We start from the raw sequence: 19,547 nt of genomic DNA, 5'->3' as shown, positions 1-19,547 counted from the left end.
ATTTATAAATCACATTATTTTTTTCATTTCTTTGTTTTAGATCTTAATAGTAATACTATTTAGTACAACTATTATAAAAATAGAATGACATAACAGTAAAAAATTAGCTTTAATTTTTTTAATACTAATCTAATAATTATTTTTTTTAATATTAATCTAATGATTAATTTTTATTACTATTTTATTAAATTATATGATAATCATATAATAATCTATTAATTAAGTAGCAGCCTTACTCTACCTTTAATAAATCCATTCTCTCTCTCAAAAATTAAATAAATCCATTGTCGTTTTGACGTCATACGAGTAGTTTGCAACGTGTGTTTGTCGGACCGAACGGCACGCCGCTTTGTGATTTGATTTTGCGCTGAAAGGCGACATGTTGTCTCCTCTCGACGAATGAAATACATCTTCAACCTACAGTTCTTCGCCCAAAGTAAAAGACCTCTCGACCATGTTACGTCGCGGCCAGTCTTACCACCGCCACCTCATGATCGCCACCGTCCGTTTCCGTCCGTTCTCCACCGTCGATCCCAACCAGACTATTCCCCAATCCTACACCGTCACGCCTCCGATCAAGCCCTGGCCCCAGCGGCTCTACCCCAAGCGCCTCGTCTCCATGGTCACTCGCCAGCAAAATCTCGACCTTGCCGTCCAAATCTTCCACTACGCTGGCAAATTCCACCACGGTTTTTCCCACAATTACGACACCTACCACGCCATCATCCAACGCCTCGGCCGCGCCCGCGAGTTCGAAGCCGTCGAGTCCTTGCTCTCGGAGCTTAGTCGTTCTCAGATCAAATGCGGCGAAAACCTTTTTATCGACGTAATTCGAAGTTATGGCCTCGCGGGTCGACCTGATTCGGCGTTAAAAACCTTCCTACGCATTGAAGACTTCGGTATTCAACGCTCGGTGAGGTCGTTGAACACTTTGTTAAACGCTTTGGTTCAGACCAGGCGGTATAGTTTTGTGCATGTATTGTTCAAGAACAGTAAATCGAGATTTGGGGTCGTGCCTAATGTGTTCACGTGTAATATTTTGATCAAAGGCATGTGTAAGAAGAATGAGGTGGAAGGTGCAGTCAAGGTGCTCGATGAAATGCCTGCGATGGGAATGATACCTAATTTGGTTACTTACACTACGATTTTAGGTGGGTATGTTGCGCGGGGAGATATGGTTAGTGCGAAGAAGGTTTTTGGTGAGCTTTTGGATAGAGGATGGATGCCCGATGCGACTGCGTATACAGTTTTGATGGATGGCTTTTGTAAGCTAGGGAGGTTGGTCGATGCAATCAAGGTGATGGATGATATGGAGGAGAATGGGGTTGAGCCGAATGAGATTGCTTACGATGTCATGATTGATGCTTATTGTAAAGCGAAAAGGTCAGGGGAAGCACGTAACTTGCTTGATGATATGCTTGAGAAGAAGTATATACCGAACTCGACACTTTGTTGTAAGGTGATCGATGTGTTGTGCGTAGAAGGGAAGGTTGAGGATGCGTGTTTGTTGTGGAAGAGGCTATTGAAGAAGAATGTTATGCCGGATAATGTTATATTGAGCTCCCTTATACATTGGCTTTGTAATAAGGGGAAAATATGGGAAGCCAGGAAGTTATTTGATGAGTTTGAGAAGGGTTCCATTCCAAGTGTTTTGACGTATAATACACTTATAGCGGGGATGTGCGAGAGAGGGGAGTTGTATGAAGCGGGGAGGTTGTGGGATCACATGGTGGAAAAGGGATGTGCTCCTAATGCTTTTACGTATAACATGTTGATTAAGGGGTTTCGTAAGGTTGGCAATGCAAAGGAGGGGATCAGAATCCTGGAGGAGATGTTGGAAAAAGGATGTTTGCCGAACAATTCGACTTACTCTATATTGATTGAGGGACTTTATGACTCGGGACAGGAAGAAGAAGTCGTAAAGGTTCTTTCATTGGCCATGTCAAATGGAGGAGTTGACAGTGATTCTTGGGGCATTTTCTTTACCGAGATGATTGATAATCTTGATAGTGGGACATGTGATCTCAACAGAATATTAATGGAGAGTGCTTCTTAAAACTATACTGAATATATGGTCACATTCACAGAGATGAGGTTACGGGTGGATCAATTTGAGATAATGCAGGAGTCAACTTCAAAAATGCATCTGCGGTGTCTTTGCTTCTTAACAAAGATGTCCCTGAACAGGTTTGCCGTGTTATGTGTTTAACTCCAAAAATGCATTAATTAGTCATGCAGAATGGGCTGTGCTTGGTGAACAGTGTGTTTGAGTTGCCCTTGCTCAATTCACTGTCTTAGTGTGCATATCTATTATCAGAGAGGTGAATAGCAAGGGTTCTCATCCATTCATGACTTTGTAGGAACATAGTCTGATGGGAGCTGAGCTGTTGGGCCAAACGCATTTAAGCAGGATTAGGATCGCCTTTATTTCATGATCTCGATTTAAAGTTAGTGCATCTAATGATGTATATGATGCTATATTATTTAAGCTTTTTAAAGGACGTGCTAATATTGTTATCATACACATGGTTAGATGCACCAACTTTAAATTCTGACTATGAAATGAATAGTCATTTGAAATGAAGAGATCCTATTCCTAGGAGCAGGTCTAGGAAGAAACTGGTCTTATTGTGAACTTTCAGAATGTTTCAGTTCTGGTGATTGGCCAGGATATTAGTCTGTTGGTGCCAAGAACCTTGTCTGAAGCATATTCATTATTCATTTTGTTTAATTTGGTTAGTTCTCAGCCAAGTGAAACTATATAGGAAAACGATAAATTCTTTTTCCATGAAATTGTGAAAAAAAAAAAAAAAAAAAAAAAAAAAAAACTCGGACAGTGGAAGTAATTATCTGCACTCTGCATTGGTCAAATCCTTGAGATCGCTTATTCGCTTGTAGCTTTTTTGTCTGTATATTGTTGAAAGTCATTCACCTATTTAATGTGTCCGCTCAAGTAGGTGCGGGGACAAGACGGTAGGTGCGGTCCAAGCCTAATATTCAAAGAGAACCAGAACATAGGCCGCAACTGTTCAATTTCTCGATCAAGAGTGCTTTGAATGAAAATTTGCATGTGAATCACTGCTGCAACTTGACTATTGTGAGTATTAGGCTTCAGAAATTTGAACTCAATTATGCAGCACGAAATTTTGCATCATGTAATTGACCATTTCATTGCTGTTGGTGTGTTTCAATAAAATTATTTATTTTCGTGAATATATTATGAAAAATTTATAACCCATTAAATTGAATGGTTGTTGCAAATTATTTCTATCCTACTAATTACCTCTTTTATTTTGTGATTTAGCTCTCCATTATATTGTTGTTTATTTTTCCATTATGGGCAAAAAAGGGTCTTGCTTTGGTGGAACTTTTGCTCTATGGTATAGTATAGACCCATACAGCGTACAGTCTATATGATTTGGCTGTTATGTCCTGGGGGTGGCGCTCTGGTGACCTTGCTATATTGGTTGGGATGTATTTTGAAATATTCTCCCACGTGCGTAAAACGCCTTGAAAGAGAATGAAATATCCGTGCTTCAGACAAGTTATATATCAGTGACATATATTTCCTATATTTTTGTGATTAAAAAAAAAATCTATTATACATTCTGTTGATGCAGATTTTGGACGGCCGGACTAACGATGAGTCACCTACAAGTCAAAGGAAAACCTATCGAGGTGACGCCTACCGGTGGGGGGGAGGGTCGGTGGGGAACCTCCGATGTTTAAGTCAATTAAGCCCCCTTTTGGAAGAGAAAACTAAAGTAGACAAGAAATATATGCAACAACTATGTTGCTGATTACCTCAAATGCGGCTGAAGTAGACTTTGTTCGGTCGATGCCCCAACCATGAAGATGTTGTTGGTCGGACAGTTTATGGCTGACTGGCTAGTACTTGTGCATGGATGTTGATAGTTTGGGCAAATCGTGCCCACATAGTGCTCGCGCAAGAAGACTTTACATTATTAAGAGTATAAAATAAAACTATACCTGGGTCTGGACGGCTCTAGAACAAACCATAGCGGGTGGCATGGCGATGCGCGATGCTTGCGTGCTTGGGAGGTGGTTGTTGTTGGCTGAGGGAGCAAGTGCTTGGTCTCGGTGCGTAAGGAGCTTGGACCTGTGCGATGTTTGCTTATAACATCGCATGTCCGAGTGCCGAGGAGGTACCTTGAGATCAATGTTGTACCTAGGGTCCGAGTTGGTTCCTTGGACCCGAGGAGGTGGTGTTACCTTGATTAATCGATAGTTTCTCAAGGCACTAAAAGTTCTCGTCGGGTCAGGAGGTCCCCAAGGCTTTTTGTATTATTATTCATCTAAAATAACAATTTGAAATTGTTATTATTTGTTGTGAACTAAGCAAATAATAAAATAAGTTCGGTGATATAAAAAAAATTATGGTGTGGTTTATGCATTGCAATCATAGAAGTAGAAGTATTTATTAGTGGCAATAATTTATTTGACCACTGACATTGAAGCTTTATGCATTGCAATGCATATGTTATTGGCATCTGCAGGACTAGTTTTGTTCTCCCAGCCGTAGGGTTGTGGAGTTGTGGTCCCTCCCGGAGTTGGATCCAGTGAGGTTGGTGTTTTTCTTTCGTTGTTTTGTTTTTGGTTTTGTTGTTGTTGGTGCAAACAGAAGGATTCCTAGGCTCTGGCCTTTGGGAATGGCCGATGTCGGTGGGTCTCTGGTGGAGTTGTGCTTTATTGCTAGATCTATAAGTATCGGCTGGGTGTTCGTTGAGATGAGCTTTTCTTTAGTGGTCGCCGGCCTCCTTCGGTCTCGGTAGTCACCTGACGGAGCTGTGCGGTTCTTTCTTACACAGCTCGTGGCCAGCACGCGTTGGGGAGTGTCCTCCCTGGAATAGCGCGTGAGGGTCACAATTTGTATATCCGGCTTCGTTTAGTTTCGATCTGGGCTTTTGGAGGTCGTTTGATGCTGGAAGGGTTCTTGGAGTAGGCGCGTGTTCTACACGCCCTGAGCTCCGGTGGCGGTTCTCCTGGTGATGGTTTTCTGGTTTTTTCTGTTTGTATTTGTACATTCTTGTATCTTTGTTCATAGTCTATCTTTTGGTAGCAGTTTTGAGTCAGGATTTTTCCTGACTTAGTGGATGGAGTTTTTTTTTAGCTTTATTCACTACAATGGCCTACGGGCATTGATGTAGCCTTCGGGCAGTGTTCTCAGCTTCTTTGCTCTTGTATTTGTTCAATGGCTTTGGCCTTGATGTAATCCCCTTTGGGGCTTCAATTCAACAATGAAGGTTTCTGGAATTTGTTCAAAAAAAAGAAAAAAAGAATATGCTTAATAGGTGTATGAATTTATAGCCATGTTGATTCTGCTGGCACTTTGGCTAGTGGGGTGGGGTTATAGCCATAAGGGTGTGTTCCCAGTTGAAATATAAGGACTAATCCTGTACCAGCATCTGGATTATGCAAACATTTTGATGCATGCATCAGCTGGGAATAAAGTTGGTGCTCCACTTTTTAATTTAAGAATAGCTATACCCTCACATCGGCTTTTAACTTTAAAAGGACCAATTCCACTTATTTTAAAATAATAATATTCTTTATTCCTATCACTAATTATAATCCATTAAAATTGTTGAGAAATGCTATACCTACCAAATTTTTTGATCCTAAATAATGTGTCACAATTTCATGTGATCAATTATTTTGGTAAATATGTCACAATCCCATGTGATTGTGACATATCATTTTGGAAGAAAAATTTGAAACCTCTAGCACTTCTCATTATTGAATAGGGTCATCTCCATCTCAAATGAAATGGATAGTATCCATTCTATACTCAGGATTTAAAGTCAATGTATCTAACAGTATAAATCATGCCACGTGATAAATATGTCAGCATATAATTCAAAAAAATTAAATGATGTAGATTATTTCTTCTTCTCTTTTGTGATTTAATCTCCATTATGCTGTGGTTTATTTGTCCATTATGTTAACTTACAAGCATCTATATTTATACAAGAGTTCTCTCTAATTCTTGAAGTAATATATGTATATAGAATGGAAAGATATTTGATGTGTCCATATGGAGAAATTATTTTTATTTTGAGGGCAAGAAAGGGTGTTTCTTTGGTGGAGCTTTTTCTTATGGCATAGTATAGGCCCATGTAATCTGCAACCTACATGATTAGGCTGTTTCATCCGAGGACGGACTGCCTGAGAACCGCTGCACTGGTTGAGATGTATTTTTCAAATATTTTCTTCTTGTGGAGCAAAATGCTTTAATTGCTCTCTCTCTCTATATATATATATAAATTTTGAGCTTTTTAAGCCTGATTTGGTTGTCTTCTCCGGCCGGCCCGTCGCTGTTAGCTTTGCAAAACCTTAGCTGTAGAAAAATTGGAGAAGTCAATTCAGTATTTGGAATTTAAGAGGATAACAGTGTGCATTCAGGGACTTGGTTTGACTCTAAGAGTTGAATTAGTCAATTCTATGACAATCCGGCAGCTTTCTTCATGTTAATACTAATTAATCAAACAATTTGTTAAATAAGCACTAGCCTTTTACTTTAAGAATTGAGAAAATTTTCTTGTTTGTTTAGCGCGGAGGCGATGAGAATTAATCCACCTCAACATCCATTATCCATCCTCCCTAAATCTTTTTATTGATTTTTTTTTTTTAAAAAAATTTTTTTGCTTCCAAATCCAATTGTGCTCTTTTCACCAATTAATCCTTTCTTTTTACGTGACCCGTATTGACTTGGTTATTGAATTTCACCAAACTCTTTAACAAAAATTCTACCGAATGTTCCTCTAACGTGTCAACTTCCCATCCACGCCTTAGGAGTTAGGACCGACCTAGTTTTTTTTTTTTTTTTTTTTTTTTTTTTTTTTTAATTTCTTTTTTCCTATATATATTGCTTTTTCCTTTGACTTGTATATATTTATACTGGTGGCACTACTCAGACGGGGAACAAAGAGCAACGAATGCATAATAAACAAACGATGTCACATCGCATACATCTTAAAATTATCATAAGTTTTTTTTTTTTTTTTTTTTTTTTTTTTTTTTTTTTTAAATATAAATAATAATAAAATTGGGTTTGATTCTTGTGGGAAATTTCACTTACCCCATAAACTACCAAGCATTTTTTAAACTCTCTAAACTTTAAAAATTTGCAATATGGAGTTTTAATATTTCAACCCCTTTGAATTACCTTATCCGGTATAATTTTTTTTGTTAAATCTAACTGAGAAAAAAAAAGATTAAAATACCCCTTTATAATTTTCCTTTTCAAAAAGAAAAAGTAAAAAAAAGAAAAGAAAAAAGGCCCTGGGTTGACCTTTCTTTATTTTTCTGATATTTTTACTCTTTCTTTAAAAAAAAAAAATGATTTTGTTTTTTTAAGACTAAAGGGTATAATTGTATTTTAATCTTATAGGGGTAGAATATACATTTTAAATACTAGCCATTTAAGTTATATAAAAAAGAAATTAAATTAAATAGTAGGGGGTTGATTGAAAGAGGTTGAAATATTAGAACCTCGGCAGAATAAATTTTTAGAATTTAAGAGAGATATTGAATGGTGTATATATTATCGCATAATGAATATCTTGTCAAGTTATTTAAAATTTTTAATTAATGTGATACTATGTACATCGTTAGATGCATCAAAATAAAATTTAAATTGTGAAAATCTAATGATTTATATGTTGCTACATAATGAATATTTTGTCACATTATTTAAAACTTTTGATTGTTGTAGCACCATGTACATGGGTAGATTCAACAAAACAAAATCAAAACTGTGAAATGATTCATCTTTGTTTAAATTGAAATTGAAAGAAACCTATGGATTTGGATCCTCTATAATCTCCCGTCTGAAGAGAGAGGTAGGGAAAATTCTAGGGAGCTAAGAGTGAGGCCCTTGCCCCGAGTGGACCCTACTTGAGCAAGAGAGCCCTCTCCGATACTCTTTAAAAAAAAAAAAGAAAAAAAGACAAATATTGAGTGTGTTTTGTAAAAGATTTGTTGTGAGTTTTTTGTTTGAATAGAAATAAGAAGTGATTAATGTGATATAAAGATTAAATGAGATTTGATTTTTTTTTTTTGCTAGATAAAGGTGAAAAAATGTGTTTGATAATAATTTTGAATAAATATTGATTTTTTTTTTTTTAAAAAAAAAATTCTGAGAAGTGAAAACAAAAACAAAAATATTTGCCAAATGATGCGAATATCATTTGTAAGATTGCGGTCCGAATCCTATTTCGTTGTATTGAAGAATTTGATAATCCAAATCTCAATTACTATATGAGATAATGATTCTCTATGATTAATAATTGTGAATTGAATAACTAGTAAAATCTTAATAACTTATATATAGTAATAACCGCATTATTTAATCTTGTAAATAAATTATTAGATTTAGATAGTAATTCAAAGCGTTCATTAATTCATATGCGGATAGCGGATAATAATTATATTTATTAATCGCAATAACTGAGCGAATACGAATAAAAATTACTTGATGCTCGTTCGAATACTTAAAAGTGATATCCACGTTCTGTAAATATAAATACAAAAATATTACTAATATCCGCAACCCACCTCTCCGTTATCGCCCCCCTACAAATCTACAACGATACTGAATTGTGACCTGCAGGCTCCAAGGTCAAAGATGGACTGAGAAACAAAAAACAGGCCACAAAGACTTGAGGGAGAACTTTTCAAGGAAAGGCTAATCTTAATAAAGAGGGGATGAGAGAAAGATAGAGCGTAAGGAAAAAGAAAGAAAGAAAGACTAATCTGACTTTTCAATTATTCTTTCTATTTTTTTTAGAGCTCTCTCTGCGGTACGATTGCTAGTCTCTTCCAGAGACAAGACCACTATTTTCCCAGAAAAAATCTGAGCTCATTTTCCCGGAAAATTGAGTGAAACGATCGTTGCTTCTGTGTATTTTCATGGGCTTTAACTCATTCTCAGGTCTGTCTCTTTTTCTTTCATCTTCTTGATATCAGCGAAGACTTCGTTGACTATAAGTCCTACGTTGTTGGTTCCTACAACTTGTTTGATGGGTTCCTTCTGAATTTCATTTTTAGCTTCAAATTACAGAAGAAATTTGAAAACTGAACCTTGTTGAATTGGGACTAGAATTCACACGGACTTACCCTATCTATCTTTTGTTGAAGTCCATGCTACTGTACATCATGAATTTTTTGGGTTTAATTGGAAGTAGGTATCGAGAATGGTTCCGTTGAGTCTGTTTGGTTTCCAGGAATGTAGGAAAGGAGCATTCATTATAATTGAGCTGTAGTTTTTTCTTCATTTGGCATGTGGGGTATCAAAGAGCTTTACTCAAATGAGTTCCGATACAAACATTTTGGCATTTGGGTTTTGCCATTTATTGGAAATGAAAATAATATTGCCTTCCTTTGGTACGAGAACTAAATGGTAGAGTAATAGTAACATTGGATGGAATATTTTTTTTTCTGGGATTTTCTAAGAGTGGAAAGCTCACCTAAATCAAGCCCAGTAATTATGAGACACATTAAGTGGGAGCTTTCATACTTTAAAATAATGTAAAGTCCAGTATTCAAGATTTGATTTATTTTTCTTAGCAATCAAATGGAGCAATACGCATGCGGTTTAAATTTTTATGTGCTTTTGCTTTCCACTTTAAATGTGCAGCAACTTAATGCAGGCTTGGGTGCATCTTTAAGTAAGTTGTATATAATTGATCTAGTATAGGAAACACTGAGCTCATAACTGACTCACTTGTTTCAAATTGATATTGAAGGTATGAGAAAATATCCGAAGGGTGTTACGGGTGCCAAAGTGGTTCTGGATCAGAAGTTGAAGTTCCAGGTTGTAGTCCTGAGATCTGCCTTCTGTCATCTTTAGTCTGTTTTTATCACATGGGAAAAAAGGATTTTACTTCCTAGCTTTAATTTGGCTGCAATATTATGGCAGTGGATGTGGTCACTAGTGCCTCTATCATTCCGGGTTCAGAAGTCCTTTCTCAGACTGTAGAGGCCATTCTCGAGATTGTAATTGCTGCCAATGACGTCCTTGTTAAGAAGGATAGTTTTAAGGAACTTGCAGCGTACTTGGAAAGAGTTGTTCCTGTCCTGAAAGAGTTGAATAGGAAAAATGTTCGTGATTCTGAGAGCTTAAACAATGCTATTCAGATTCTCAACCAAGAAATAAGAACTGCAAAGCAACTGACTTTGGAGTGCAGCAAGAGAAATAAGGTATATCTCTTAATGAATTGTCGGGCAACAGTTAAGCGCTTAGAGGACACAGTGAGAGAGATCAGTCGGGCACTAAGTCTCCTTCCTTTGGCCTCTCTGAATCTTTCATCTGCCATTAGTGAAGAGATTGGGGAGCTCTGTGACAATATGCAGAGAGCTGAATTTAAGGCAGCCATAGCAGAAGAAGAGATTTTGGAGAAAATCGAGTCAGGAATACAGGAGAGGAATGTTGATCGTTCTTATGCCAATAATTTGCTGGTTCTCATAGCAGAAGCTGTTGGGATCTCGACTGATAGGTCTGCACTGAAGAAGGAATTTGAAGAATTCAAGAATGAGATAGAAAATGTGCGGCTGAGGAAGAACGAAGCTGAAGCAATACAAATGGATCAGATAATGTCATTACTAGAAAGGGCTGATGCTACTTCATCTCCTAAGGAGAAAGAAATTAAGTATTTTTCCAAGCGGAAATCTTTGGGTAGTCAACCATTGGAACCTCTTCAATCATTTTATTGCCCAATAACACGCGATGTTATGCTGGATCCTGTGGAAACTTCTTCAGGACAGACATTTGAGAGAAGTGCAATTGAAAAATGGTTTGCAGATGGGAACACATTGTGTCCTCTGACCATGAACACTTTAGACACATCAGTGTTACGACCTAATAAAACTCTGCGGCAATCAATTGAAGAATGGAAGGATAGAAACACCATGATTACAATTGCTTCCATCAAACCAAAACTCATGTCTGAAGAGGAAGATGTACTTCGTAGCCTAGAACAGCTACTGGATCTCTGTGAACAAAGAGACCTGCACAGGGAATGGGTAATATTGGAGAACTATATACCGAATCTTATTCAACTTCTTGGTGACAAAAATCGTGACATAAGGAATCATGTTCTTGTCATCCTCTGCATTTTGGCTAAGGATAGTGATGATGCTAAGGTGTGTCTTTATTTAATTTGAACAATATTAGTTTGTCTCCATCTTTTCTTGTCTTTTATTAAGTTTACAACAGTTAGCTATATTCTCATTGAAACTGGCCTTTCTAAAATGTTATTAATGACATGCGGCTATTTGATTGGGCTTGTTGAAGAATCGGATTGATATTGGACAATAAGTATTTGAACATGTGTGCTTAGAATATATTTATGTATAGGATTCTCAGATACTATAATTCTTACTTTTTTATCTTCATATAGGCGTGAATCTTATTTCTGTTACATTGGATTTATATGTATGTAAACTGGGTCCAAGAGTATTTCATTTTTAGGAATTTTTTATACTTGATAGAAAGTTATTGATGAATTATTACTGTCATTTTTGTTTTTGAATGGGTATCCCTCATAGTGGAGAACCTAATTCACTCCATTTTAACTCTAGATAGCCCCTTGTGCTGTATAGTTTTCTTTTGTAAAAAACCACCTCTGCAATATAGATTCATACAGCTAGAATGCTGATAACAGTTGTAGATTTTTTTTCCTCAAGAAACTCAGAAACATTTTGCAGGAAAGAATTGCAAAAGTTGATGATGCAATTGAATCTATTGTTCGATCTCTTGGGCGCCGTGTTGCAGAAAGAAAGTTAGCAGTGGCATTACTTTTGGAATTATCAAAATCTAATTCAGTAAGAGACTGCATAGGAAATGTTCAAGGTTGCATATTGCTATTGGTGACTATGTCAAGCAGTGACGATGGTCAAGCTGCCAGAGATGCCCAGGCACTGTTGGAGAATCTCTCATTCTCTGATCAGAATGTAATACAAATGGCAAAGACAAATTATTTTAAATATTTGCTGCAGCGTCTCTCGACAGGTTCTTTTTTCAATAAACATTTTGTCACTTTAGTTTGTCATGAATTGCCCTGTAAAGAATTTTAATTTTTTGTTTTTGGTTGTGCAATAGGAAGGCCCCTCATATTGAGTTTTGAAACTTTAATAAGGATTTACTCTGTAGTTAACAGTTCTAGCCTGGATACTAGAATAGATGAACTGCAAACCCTGGACCCTTTGCACTTTAATAGAGTCTCCTTTATCTCAAGCACATTCTTCGATAGTTATCCATCCTAACAGAATTTCTTCATAGCATCACATACAATGACCTATCTTGGATAAATATGTAATTAGAAAAGGACCAAATGAAAAAGACAATTTCCAGGAAATGATGAAACCGAGTGGAGCATGACTAGATGGATGATGAAGGACCACGTTATGCTTTATGTTGGATAGTTGATCATAATGTGCAATTATGTCTTGAGTTCAAAATTTAAGTTGAAAAAAGAAAAAGAAGGTTCCTTCTGAAGGGAATCATATAGTATATTAGCTAATAAGATCAGGAGTACTTCTTTTATTTATCATCAATACAGTTTACTTGGCAGTGATCCAACTTCAAGAGAAACCAATTGCATTAAACTACTCAACTTTATTGAACTCTTGAAAACAGACATCATTAATGTGCATTAATCTGTTAAAAACCTAATAGAGTAAGGTTCCGTGGAAGCTTAAATTGGAAGTATCAATTTTGTAAATGTATTTGGAAAACAAGGACCACGTTATGCTCTATGTTGGATAGTTGATCATAATGTGCAATTATGTCTTGAGTTCAAAATTTAAGTTGAAAAAAAAAAAAAAAAGGTTCCTTCTGAAGGGAATCATATAGTATATTAGCTAATAAGATCAGGAGTACTTCTTTTATTTATCATCAGTACAGTTTACTTGGCAGTGATCCAACTTCAAGAGAAACCAATTGCATTAAACTACTCAACTTTATTGAACTCTTGAAAACAGACATCATTAATGTGCATTAATCTGTTAAAAACCTAATAGAGTAAGGTTCTGTGGAAGCTTAAATTGGAAGTATCAATTTTGTAAATGTATTTGGAAAACTTTTAGTAATGGGTATATGAGGGGGAATTTCTGTATCTTTGCTTCACTTGTTTCAAAGGCTTGGGCTTATGATAAAGAAATATAGTTATGCAATAACTTGGCTCATTTTATTATGCAGGACCAGAAGATGTAAAAATGGTTATGGCAACAACTTTGTCAGAAATGGAGTTGACTGACCACAATAAAGAATCGTTGTTTGAAGCAGGTGCTCTAGGTCCTCTTCTTCACTTTGCCACACAGGGTGACACTCAGATGAGAAAAGTAGCTTTCAGAGCTCTTCAGAACCTCTCTAGTTTACCAAAAAATGGCCTGCAGATTGTTAGAGAAGGTGCAGTGCGTCCATTACTTGACGTTCTCTTCCAACATAGCTCGTCATCACATAGTCTGCGTGAACATGTAGCAGGCACAATCATGCATCTAGCTATATCAACTGTGTCTCAGGGATCCAGCCAGACACCGGTTTCATTGTTGGAATCTGATGAAGATATTTTCATGCTATTCTCTTTAATCAACTTGACAGGGCCTGATGTACAACAAAGCATTATCCGAACCTTCCAGGCCTTGTGCCAATCTCCTTCTGCTACAAATATCAAGAACAAATTAAAACAGGTATACATCTATATTGGAAACATGTTTTATTTCAATGAGAACAGGTTTCATGATGACAGAAAATGCCAAACAAAAGGTAAATCGGTTCTGGAAGAATGAAAGGCAAGATAACGCCAATGGCTGGCTGGCTAGTCTAAGGAAAGTTTGCTAGTCTATTGCAAAGGTGCAAAAGGTCATCAAGGAAATGGTCCTACCTTAAAGCTTTCTTTTTAAAGGGATTGGCATATTTGGGATTCTAGTGAAAATCATTATATAATATATTAGGATACCATTCAATCCAAAAGCTTGTACCTATTGGCTTAGGCTCAATTATCTTATACTAACCATTCACACTTATGACAACTATCCAATGCTGGACTAAAACATTTTTTATACTCACACGTGTGTACTTAATAATCTCCATCTCATGTGTGTGTCCGTCACCACTGTTACACCCCTCAAACAAAAGCTTTATCAATTTTATGGGCATCTCTACGATAACTTGTGTGAGCTATGTAGACTTTATCCATACCATGCACTTTTCTCCCTACTCCAACTTTGAAAGGGACCCACCATCCCTGCATGCATACTGTCTTTGCTCTAACTGTAAAAGACACCTCTATCATCCACCATACGGCACACTACCATTAGCTCGGATGTCACTTGTTTAGGAGATTGACATATTGGGAATTGGGAATTTTTCTTGTAAAACCATAATATAATATATTGGGACACCACTCAACTCAAAGGTTTAAGCCTAGATTTAGACCCAATTATGTTATATTAACCGCTCACATTTGTGATTACTATCCATTGTGGTACTTAACATTTTGTATACTCACATATGTATACTTATTACTTTATGTGAAGGGAAAGAGATGGTTGTAGAACGTCTTAGGATTATAAAATGAATTAAAATAATGATGAGACCAAGCATAAGAGTATCATGATCTGTTTAATAAGCTAAACCAAGCCAAGTCAGATCCCAATTGTAAGTGCATGCAGGAAATTGTCAGCAATGGCCTTGATGCCTAAGCTTTGCTTAGTTTCCACTGGTTGCCAAGTGTGAAATTAGTTGGTTAGGCTAGGTGACATAATATAGAATGAAGCTTTCACCCGTTGTGTACTCTCTCTCTCTATCCTCTCCCTTGCCCCACCACCCCCTGGTTTCTCTCTTCCCCCTTAGTGCAATGACATGAATGATTTATTGTTATTGGTACAATCAATAATTTACTGTTTGCAACCTTTCTTAACTCTGGCTCCTGAATAGTTTGAACTACTTGGTTGTTAAAATGTTCTACTTTTTGGAATTAAGAAATAACTAGAAGAAATGATTATTTTTGCCCAGTCAAGTAAGAACCACTTTAAGCAAGCCCCTGCCTCTCTCTCTCTCTCCTTTTTTTTTTTTTTTTTTTTTTTTTTTTTTTTTTTTGCCCTTTTATAATTTCACCTTCTTTCTTGTTCTTCTTTTACCCTTTCTTATGAAATCACATAGGCCGGGTTACTTCTTCTCTCCACTCCTTACTAACATGCTGTGAAGATGGGGAACGTGATAAGCTTTTCTTTTTCAAAAAATATTACTTTTTTATTCATCCCATAACTCGTCTTAATTGTAATACTGCCAAATGCTTACTTATTCTCGATTTAATCAGTTCTGTAGATACAGTATGTCAACATTAACTGGTTTTATTACATTTTCAGTGCTCAGCTGTGCAAGTACTGGTTCATTTGTGTGAGCATGATAACGTAGATGTACGAGCACATGCTGTAAAGCTATTCAATTGCCTAGCAGAAGATGGCGATGAAGCCGCCATCCTGGAGCACGTAGGTCAGAAGTGCATTGAGACTTTACTCGGGATCATCAAATCTTCTCACGATGAAGAAGAGATTGCTTCTGCAATGGGCATTATCTTTAACCTTCCAGAAACCTCCCAGATCACTCAGTGGCTTCTGGATGCTGGGGCACTTCCAGTAATTTTCAGTTATATTCATAATGGCAAGCATAAAGATCCCAACAAAAATCAGTTGATAGAGAATGCTGTTGGAGTCCTATGTCGTTTTGCAGCACCAACAAACTTGGAATGGCAAAAGAGTGCAGCTGAAACTGGCATTATACCCTTGTTGGCACAGTTACTAGAGGTTGGAACCACCTTGACAAAAAAACGTGCAGCAATTTCTCTTTGTCGATTTTCAGAGAGTTCACTTGGACTGAGCAGGTCAGTACCAAAGCGTAAGGGGCTCTGGTGCTTCTCAGCTCCACCAGAAACTATCTGCCCGGTTCATGGAGGAATCTGTAGCACTGAATCGTCATTTTGCCTCGTGGAGGCTGATGCTGTGAAACCGCTAGTGAGAATTCTCGGGGAATCCGATCCTGGAGTTTGCGAGGCTTCTTTAGATGCGCTGTTGACTTTAATTGAAGGTCAGAGACTCCAGAGTGGTAGTAAGGTGCTTGCAGAAGCAAATGCCATACCACCAATAATAAAATTTCTTGGTTCCCCTTCTCCCAGCTTGCAGGAGAAGGCTCTACATGCTCTAGAGAGGGTTTTTCGGTTAGTGGAGTTCAAACTGAAGTATGGAGCCATAGCACAGATGCCATTGGTTGACTTAACACAGCGGGGAAGTGGTAGTGTGAAGGCTCTGGCTGCGAGAATACTTGCTCACTTAAATGTTCTTCATGATCAGTCTTCATATTTCTAAAAGATCAAGGAGTTGAAGATGAGCAAGAAACTGGTTTTGATATTTTTAATGTTGCGAGAATCATAAAAAAGATGCAGGAAGGCATGCATGGCTAGGAATGGGACCTTGGCATATCTGGAGGGGGCAGAGCATACCTCGTTTCCCCGCTGTAATTGGGCATTCCATGTTGCAGCTAAGAAGACAAACCAGATTGACCATGTGACCTGAAGTGCGGAGTTTGGTTCATTTATCTGGGAGTCACAGCTACCTAAATCCAATTTGTACTATTATTGTCCGAGTAATGCAAGAAATTGCATTTTTATCTTACAACTATCTCACAATGCTGATGTGACAGTCCTAACTAAACTCTTGGATCAATCCTTATTAAAAAAAATATCCAAGAGTTGGTTGAAATTGTCACGTTTGCATTGTAAAATAGGTGTGGAATAAAAATGTAGTATATAGCATTTTTCTGTCTGTCCATGGTAGGCCTTCAGACCGGTAGGAAATAAACTGTGACTCATTAAACGCCCCAGGATGTACTCATTTTGCATTATGTCTGCATATTGATGCTTGATTGGTTTATCAGTAGAAGAAGATAAATCCTTATGTGCCACCAGTGGCCTCGACTATTCTATCAAAATGAGGCCATTTTTTTATTAGATTTGAATTCTTTGCCGATTCTAGGATGTGGATTCTTTGATTCTTGTTTATAATGAAAAGAACTGTAAAAGAATAGAGAATAGGGTCCTGTCTTGAATTGTTATATCTTGTCTTACATTTTCTTGTTCGGATATTAAAAGCCTATTATTTGGACTTAATAGCCTAAATTGGATTATGGCTTTGTGTTTGGCAAGCCAAGGTGCACAGATGTAAGCCATTCGGACAAGACATGGATGGGCTAGCCCATGGCAACCCAAATTGGATATGTAATGGCATCATCGGTCTGGAAATTGTCGCACTTCCTAACACAAGTGTTTGACTCAAACGAGCCCTTAATTTGCCGTGAAAGGAACGAGAGCTAATTGGTGCCCACAACGTAGGTTCTACCCCATGTGTTTACAAACATGTATAACAGTTGTGCAGGAGTCTTTCCTCTTAAGGGACCCAAAAAGAGAAACATGAAATAAACAGAAGCCTCTGGCCGAAAAGCAACAAAACAAAAGCCACCCATTAACTTGCTAGGGCCATTCAGAGAATTGGGCTACAAGGCGATGCCACATACAACGGGTTTGTTATGAACCAGCTGAAGCAAATCCACGCCTACACTCTTAGAAATGGCATAGACCACGCCAAAACCCTCATTGTTAGGCTACTTCAAATCCCCAACCTTTTGTATGCCCAAAAGCTGTTCGACCTTATTCCCAAGCCAACCGTCTTTCTCTATAACAAGCTCATTCAAGCCTATTCTTGTCATGGACAATACTACCGGAGCGTATTTCTCTACTCCCAAATGTGCCTTCAAGGCTGTCCCCCAAACCAGCACAGCTTCACCTTCCTCTTCGCCACTTGTGCTTCCCTCTCCTCCCCTCGCCACGGCCAAATGCTCCACGCCCATTTTCTCAAGTTGGGTTTCGAATATGACGTGTTTGCCTTGACTGCTTTGGTTGACATGTATGCTAAGCTGGGCATGTTGGCCTCAGCACGCCAAAAATTTGACGAAATGCATGTAAGAGATATACCCACTTGGAATTCAATCATTGCGGGCTATGCCAGGTCCGGGGATATGGAGGGTGCGTTAGAATTGTTCGGTTTGATGCCTTACAGAAATGTGGTATCGTGGACGGCAATGATATCTGGCTACTCACAAAATGGACAATACGCGAAGGCCTTAAGGATGTTTTTCAGGATGGAAAAGGAGAAAGATGTGAGGCCGAATGAAGTGACTATAGCTAGTGTTCTTCCAGCTTGCGCAAATCTTGGGGCGCTGGAGGTTGGAGAGAGGATTGAAGCATATGCTAGAAAAAATGGGTTCTTCGAGAATTTGTATGTAAGCAATGCTGTATTGGAAATGTATGCAAGGTGTGGTAAAATTGACGTGGCTTGGCATGTGTTTTATGAGATTGGCCGCCGCAGAACATTGTGCTCTTGGAACTCAATGATCACGGGTTTAGCTGTCCACGGAAGATGCAACCAGGCTCTAGAGCTTTATGATCAAATGCTGGTATGCAGTCTCTTCGCTTAGCTCTCTTTCCTTAATGAGTGACTAGTATTGAGCTTTTAGGTTCTCACTCTCACTTTTGTGTACTGTGGCCTTATACCAGAGAGAAGGAATGGCACCAGATGATGTAACATTTGTGGGACTTCTCTTGGCATGTACTCATGGAGGCATGATCATAAAAGGCCGACAACTCTTTGGATCAATGGAAAAAAACTTTCATATCACGCCCAAATTAGAACACTATGGATGCATGATTGATCTGCTAGGCCGTTCTGGAGAACTGCAAGAAGCTTATGATCTCATACAAAGTATGCCTATGAAACCAGATTGTGTTGTATGGGGTGCACTTCTGGGGGCTTGCAGTTTCCATGGTAATGTTGAGCTGGCTGAAATAGCAGCCGATTCCCTCTTTGAGCTTGAACCATGGAATCCAGGTAACTATGTCATTCTTTCGAATATTTATGCGTCAGCAGGCCGATGGGCTGCGGTTTCAAAGCTAAGGAAGTTGATGAAGGGTGGCCAAATTACAAAGGCAGCAGGATATAGTTCAATTGAAGAGGGAGGCCAAATTCATAATTTCATTGTGGACGATAGATCACATCCAAAAAGTGATGAACTATATGCTTTACTGGATGGAGTTTATACAAAGATGAAGCTTCCAAGAAATGCAACTGATTGCGAATCCGACCTTGAAGAACAATGATACCAATATATTCTTAATTTATTGGATAGTTCACTTGAATAAAGCTGGGAAAATTTTTCAAAGTCATTTGGCACAGCACGGCACAGCATAGCATTAGATATAGTAAGTATCCAGGTTCAAATAGTGGATGGTTCACTATAACTAACGTGCCTTTTCCTACCGGCTTAAGAAAGATCTTTCACCTTGCATTTTCTGATGCTATTCTCAACTTTTTCTAGGAGATTTAGAGGAGAGGCAGACTTAGATGTTAGACTTTTGGTTGGCTTTCTCCAACCCAAGGACTAATCTGAGGTCCCGTACAATCCAGCTTATCAGAAA

At 37.9% G+C, this 19,547-nt stretch overlaps 3 protein-coding genes across 5 annotated transcripts; all 3 read left to right on the top strand.

Annotated features, from left to right (window-relative positions):
• The first annotated feature begins 391 nt into the window (after positions 1–391).
• LOC133863639 (pentatricopeptide repeat-containing protein At5g16420, mitochondrial) lies at positions 392–5,274 on the top strand. Of its 3 annotated transcripts, XM_062299676.1 has the most exons (3): positions 392–2,187; positions 2,958–3,097; positions 3,621–5,274. In XM_062299676.1, exon 1 carries the CDS (start codon positions 455–457, stop codon positions 2,054–2,056), a length of 1,602 nt encoding a protein of 533 aa, XP_062155660.1. In that variant the 5' UTR covers positions 392–454; the 3' UTR covers positions 2,057–2,187; positions 2,958–3,097; positions 3,621–5,274. The 3 variants fall into 3 exon arrangements, with proteins under 3 accessions (XP_062155660.1, XP_062155661.1, XP_062155659.1); XM_062299677.1 differs by lacking the exon at positions 2,958–3,097; XM_062299675.1 differs by having other exon boundaries at positions 392–3,097.
• Positions 5,275–8,599: 3,325 nt separating this feature from the next.
• Positions 8,600–17,044, top strand: LOC133862767 (U-box domain-containing protein 24-like). Its single transcript, XM_062298640.1, has 5 exons — positions 8,600–8,953; positions 9,768–11,163; positions 11,728–12,031; positions 13,220–13,710; positions 15,391–17,044. Exons 2-5 carry the CDS (start codon positions 9,934–9,936, stop codon positions 16,384–16,386), a joined length of 3,021 nt encoding a protein of 1,006 aa, XP_062154624.1. The 5' UTR covers positions 8,600–8,953; positions 9,768–9,933; the 3' UTR covers positions 16,387–17,044.
• A 131-nt stretch (positions 17,045–17,175) lies between these two features.
• LOC133862768 (pentatricopeptide repeat-containing protein At5g08510) lies at positions 17,176–19,296 on the top strand. Its single transcript, XM_062298641.1, has 2 exons — positions 17,176–18,529; positions 18,630–19,296. The coding sequence occupies exons 1-2, from the start codon at positions 17,603–17,605 to the stop codon at positions 19,227–19,229; spliced, it is 1,527 nt and encodes a 508-aa protein (XP_062154625.1). The 5' UTR covers positions 17,176–17,602; the 3' UTR covers positions 19,230–19,296.
• Positions 19,297–19,547: the final 251 nt, after the last annotated feature.

This window comes from Alnus glutinosa, chromosome 3, assembly GCF_958979055.1.
Source record: "Alnus glutinosa chromosome 3, dhAlnGlut1.1, whole genome shotgun sequence".
Lineage (NCBI taxonomy): Eukaryota > Viridiplantae > Streptophyta > Magnoliopsida > Fagales > Betulaceae > Alnus > Alnus glutinosa.
This window is presented reverse-complemented; position numbering and strand designations above follow the sequence as displayed.

Coding starts and splice junctions, on each gene's coding strand:
- LOC133862768 (XM_062298641.1), top strand. CDS start 17,603: ATGAACCAGCTGAAGCAAATCCACGCCTACACTCTTAGAAATGGCATA. Junction 18,530..18,629: donor AGCTTTATGATCAAATGCTG/GTATGCAGTCTC, acceptor GCCTTATACCAG/AGAGAAGGAATGGCACCAGA.
- LOC133862767 (XM_062298640.1), top strand. CDS start 9,934: ATGGCAGTGGATGTGGTCACTAGTGCCTCTATCATTCCGGGTTCAGAA. Junction 12,032..13,219: donor GCTGCAGCGTCTCTCGACAG/GTTCTTTTTTCA, acceptor TTTATTATGCAG/GACCAGAAGATGTAAAAATG. Junction 13,711..15,390: donor TCAAGAACAAATTAAAACAG/GTATACATCTAT, acceptor TTACATTTTCAG/TGCTCAGCTGTGCAAGTACT.
- LOC133863639 (XM_062299677.1), top strand. CDS start 455: ATGTTACGTCGCGGCCAGTCTTACCACCGCCACCTCATGATCGCCACC.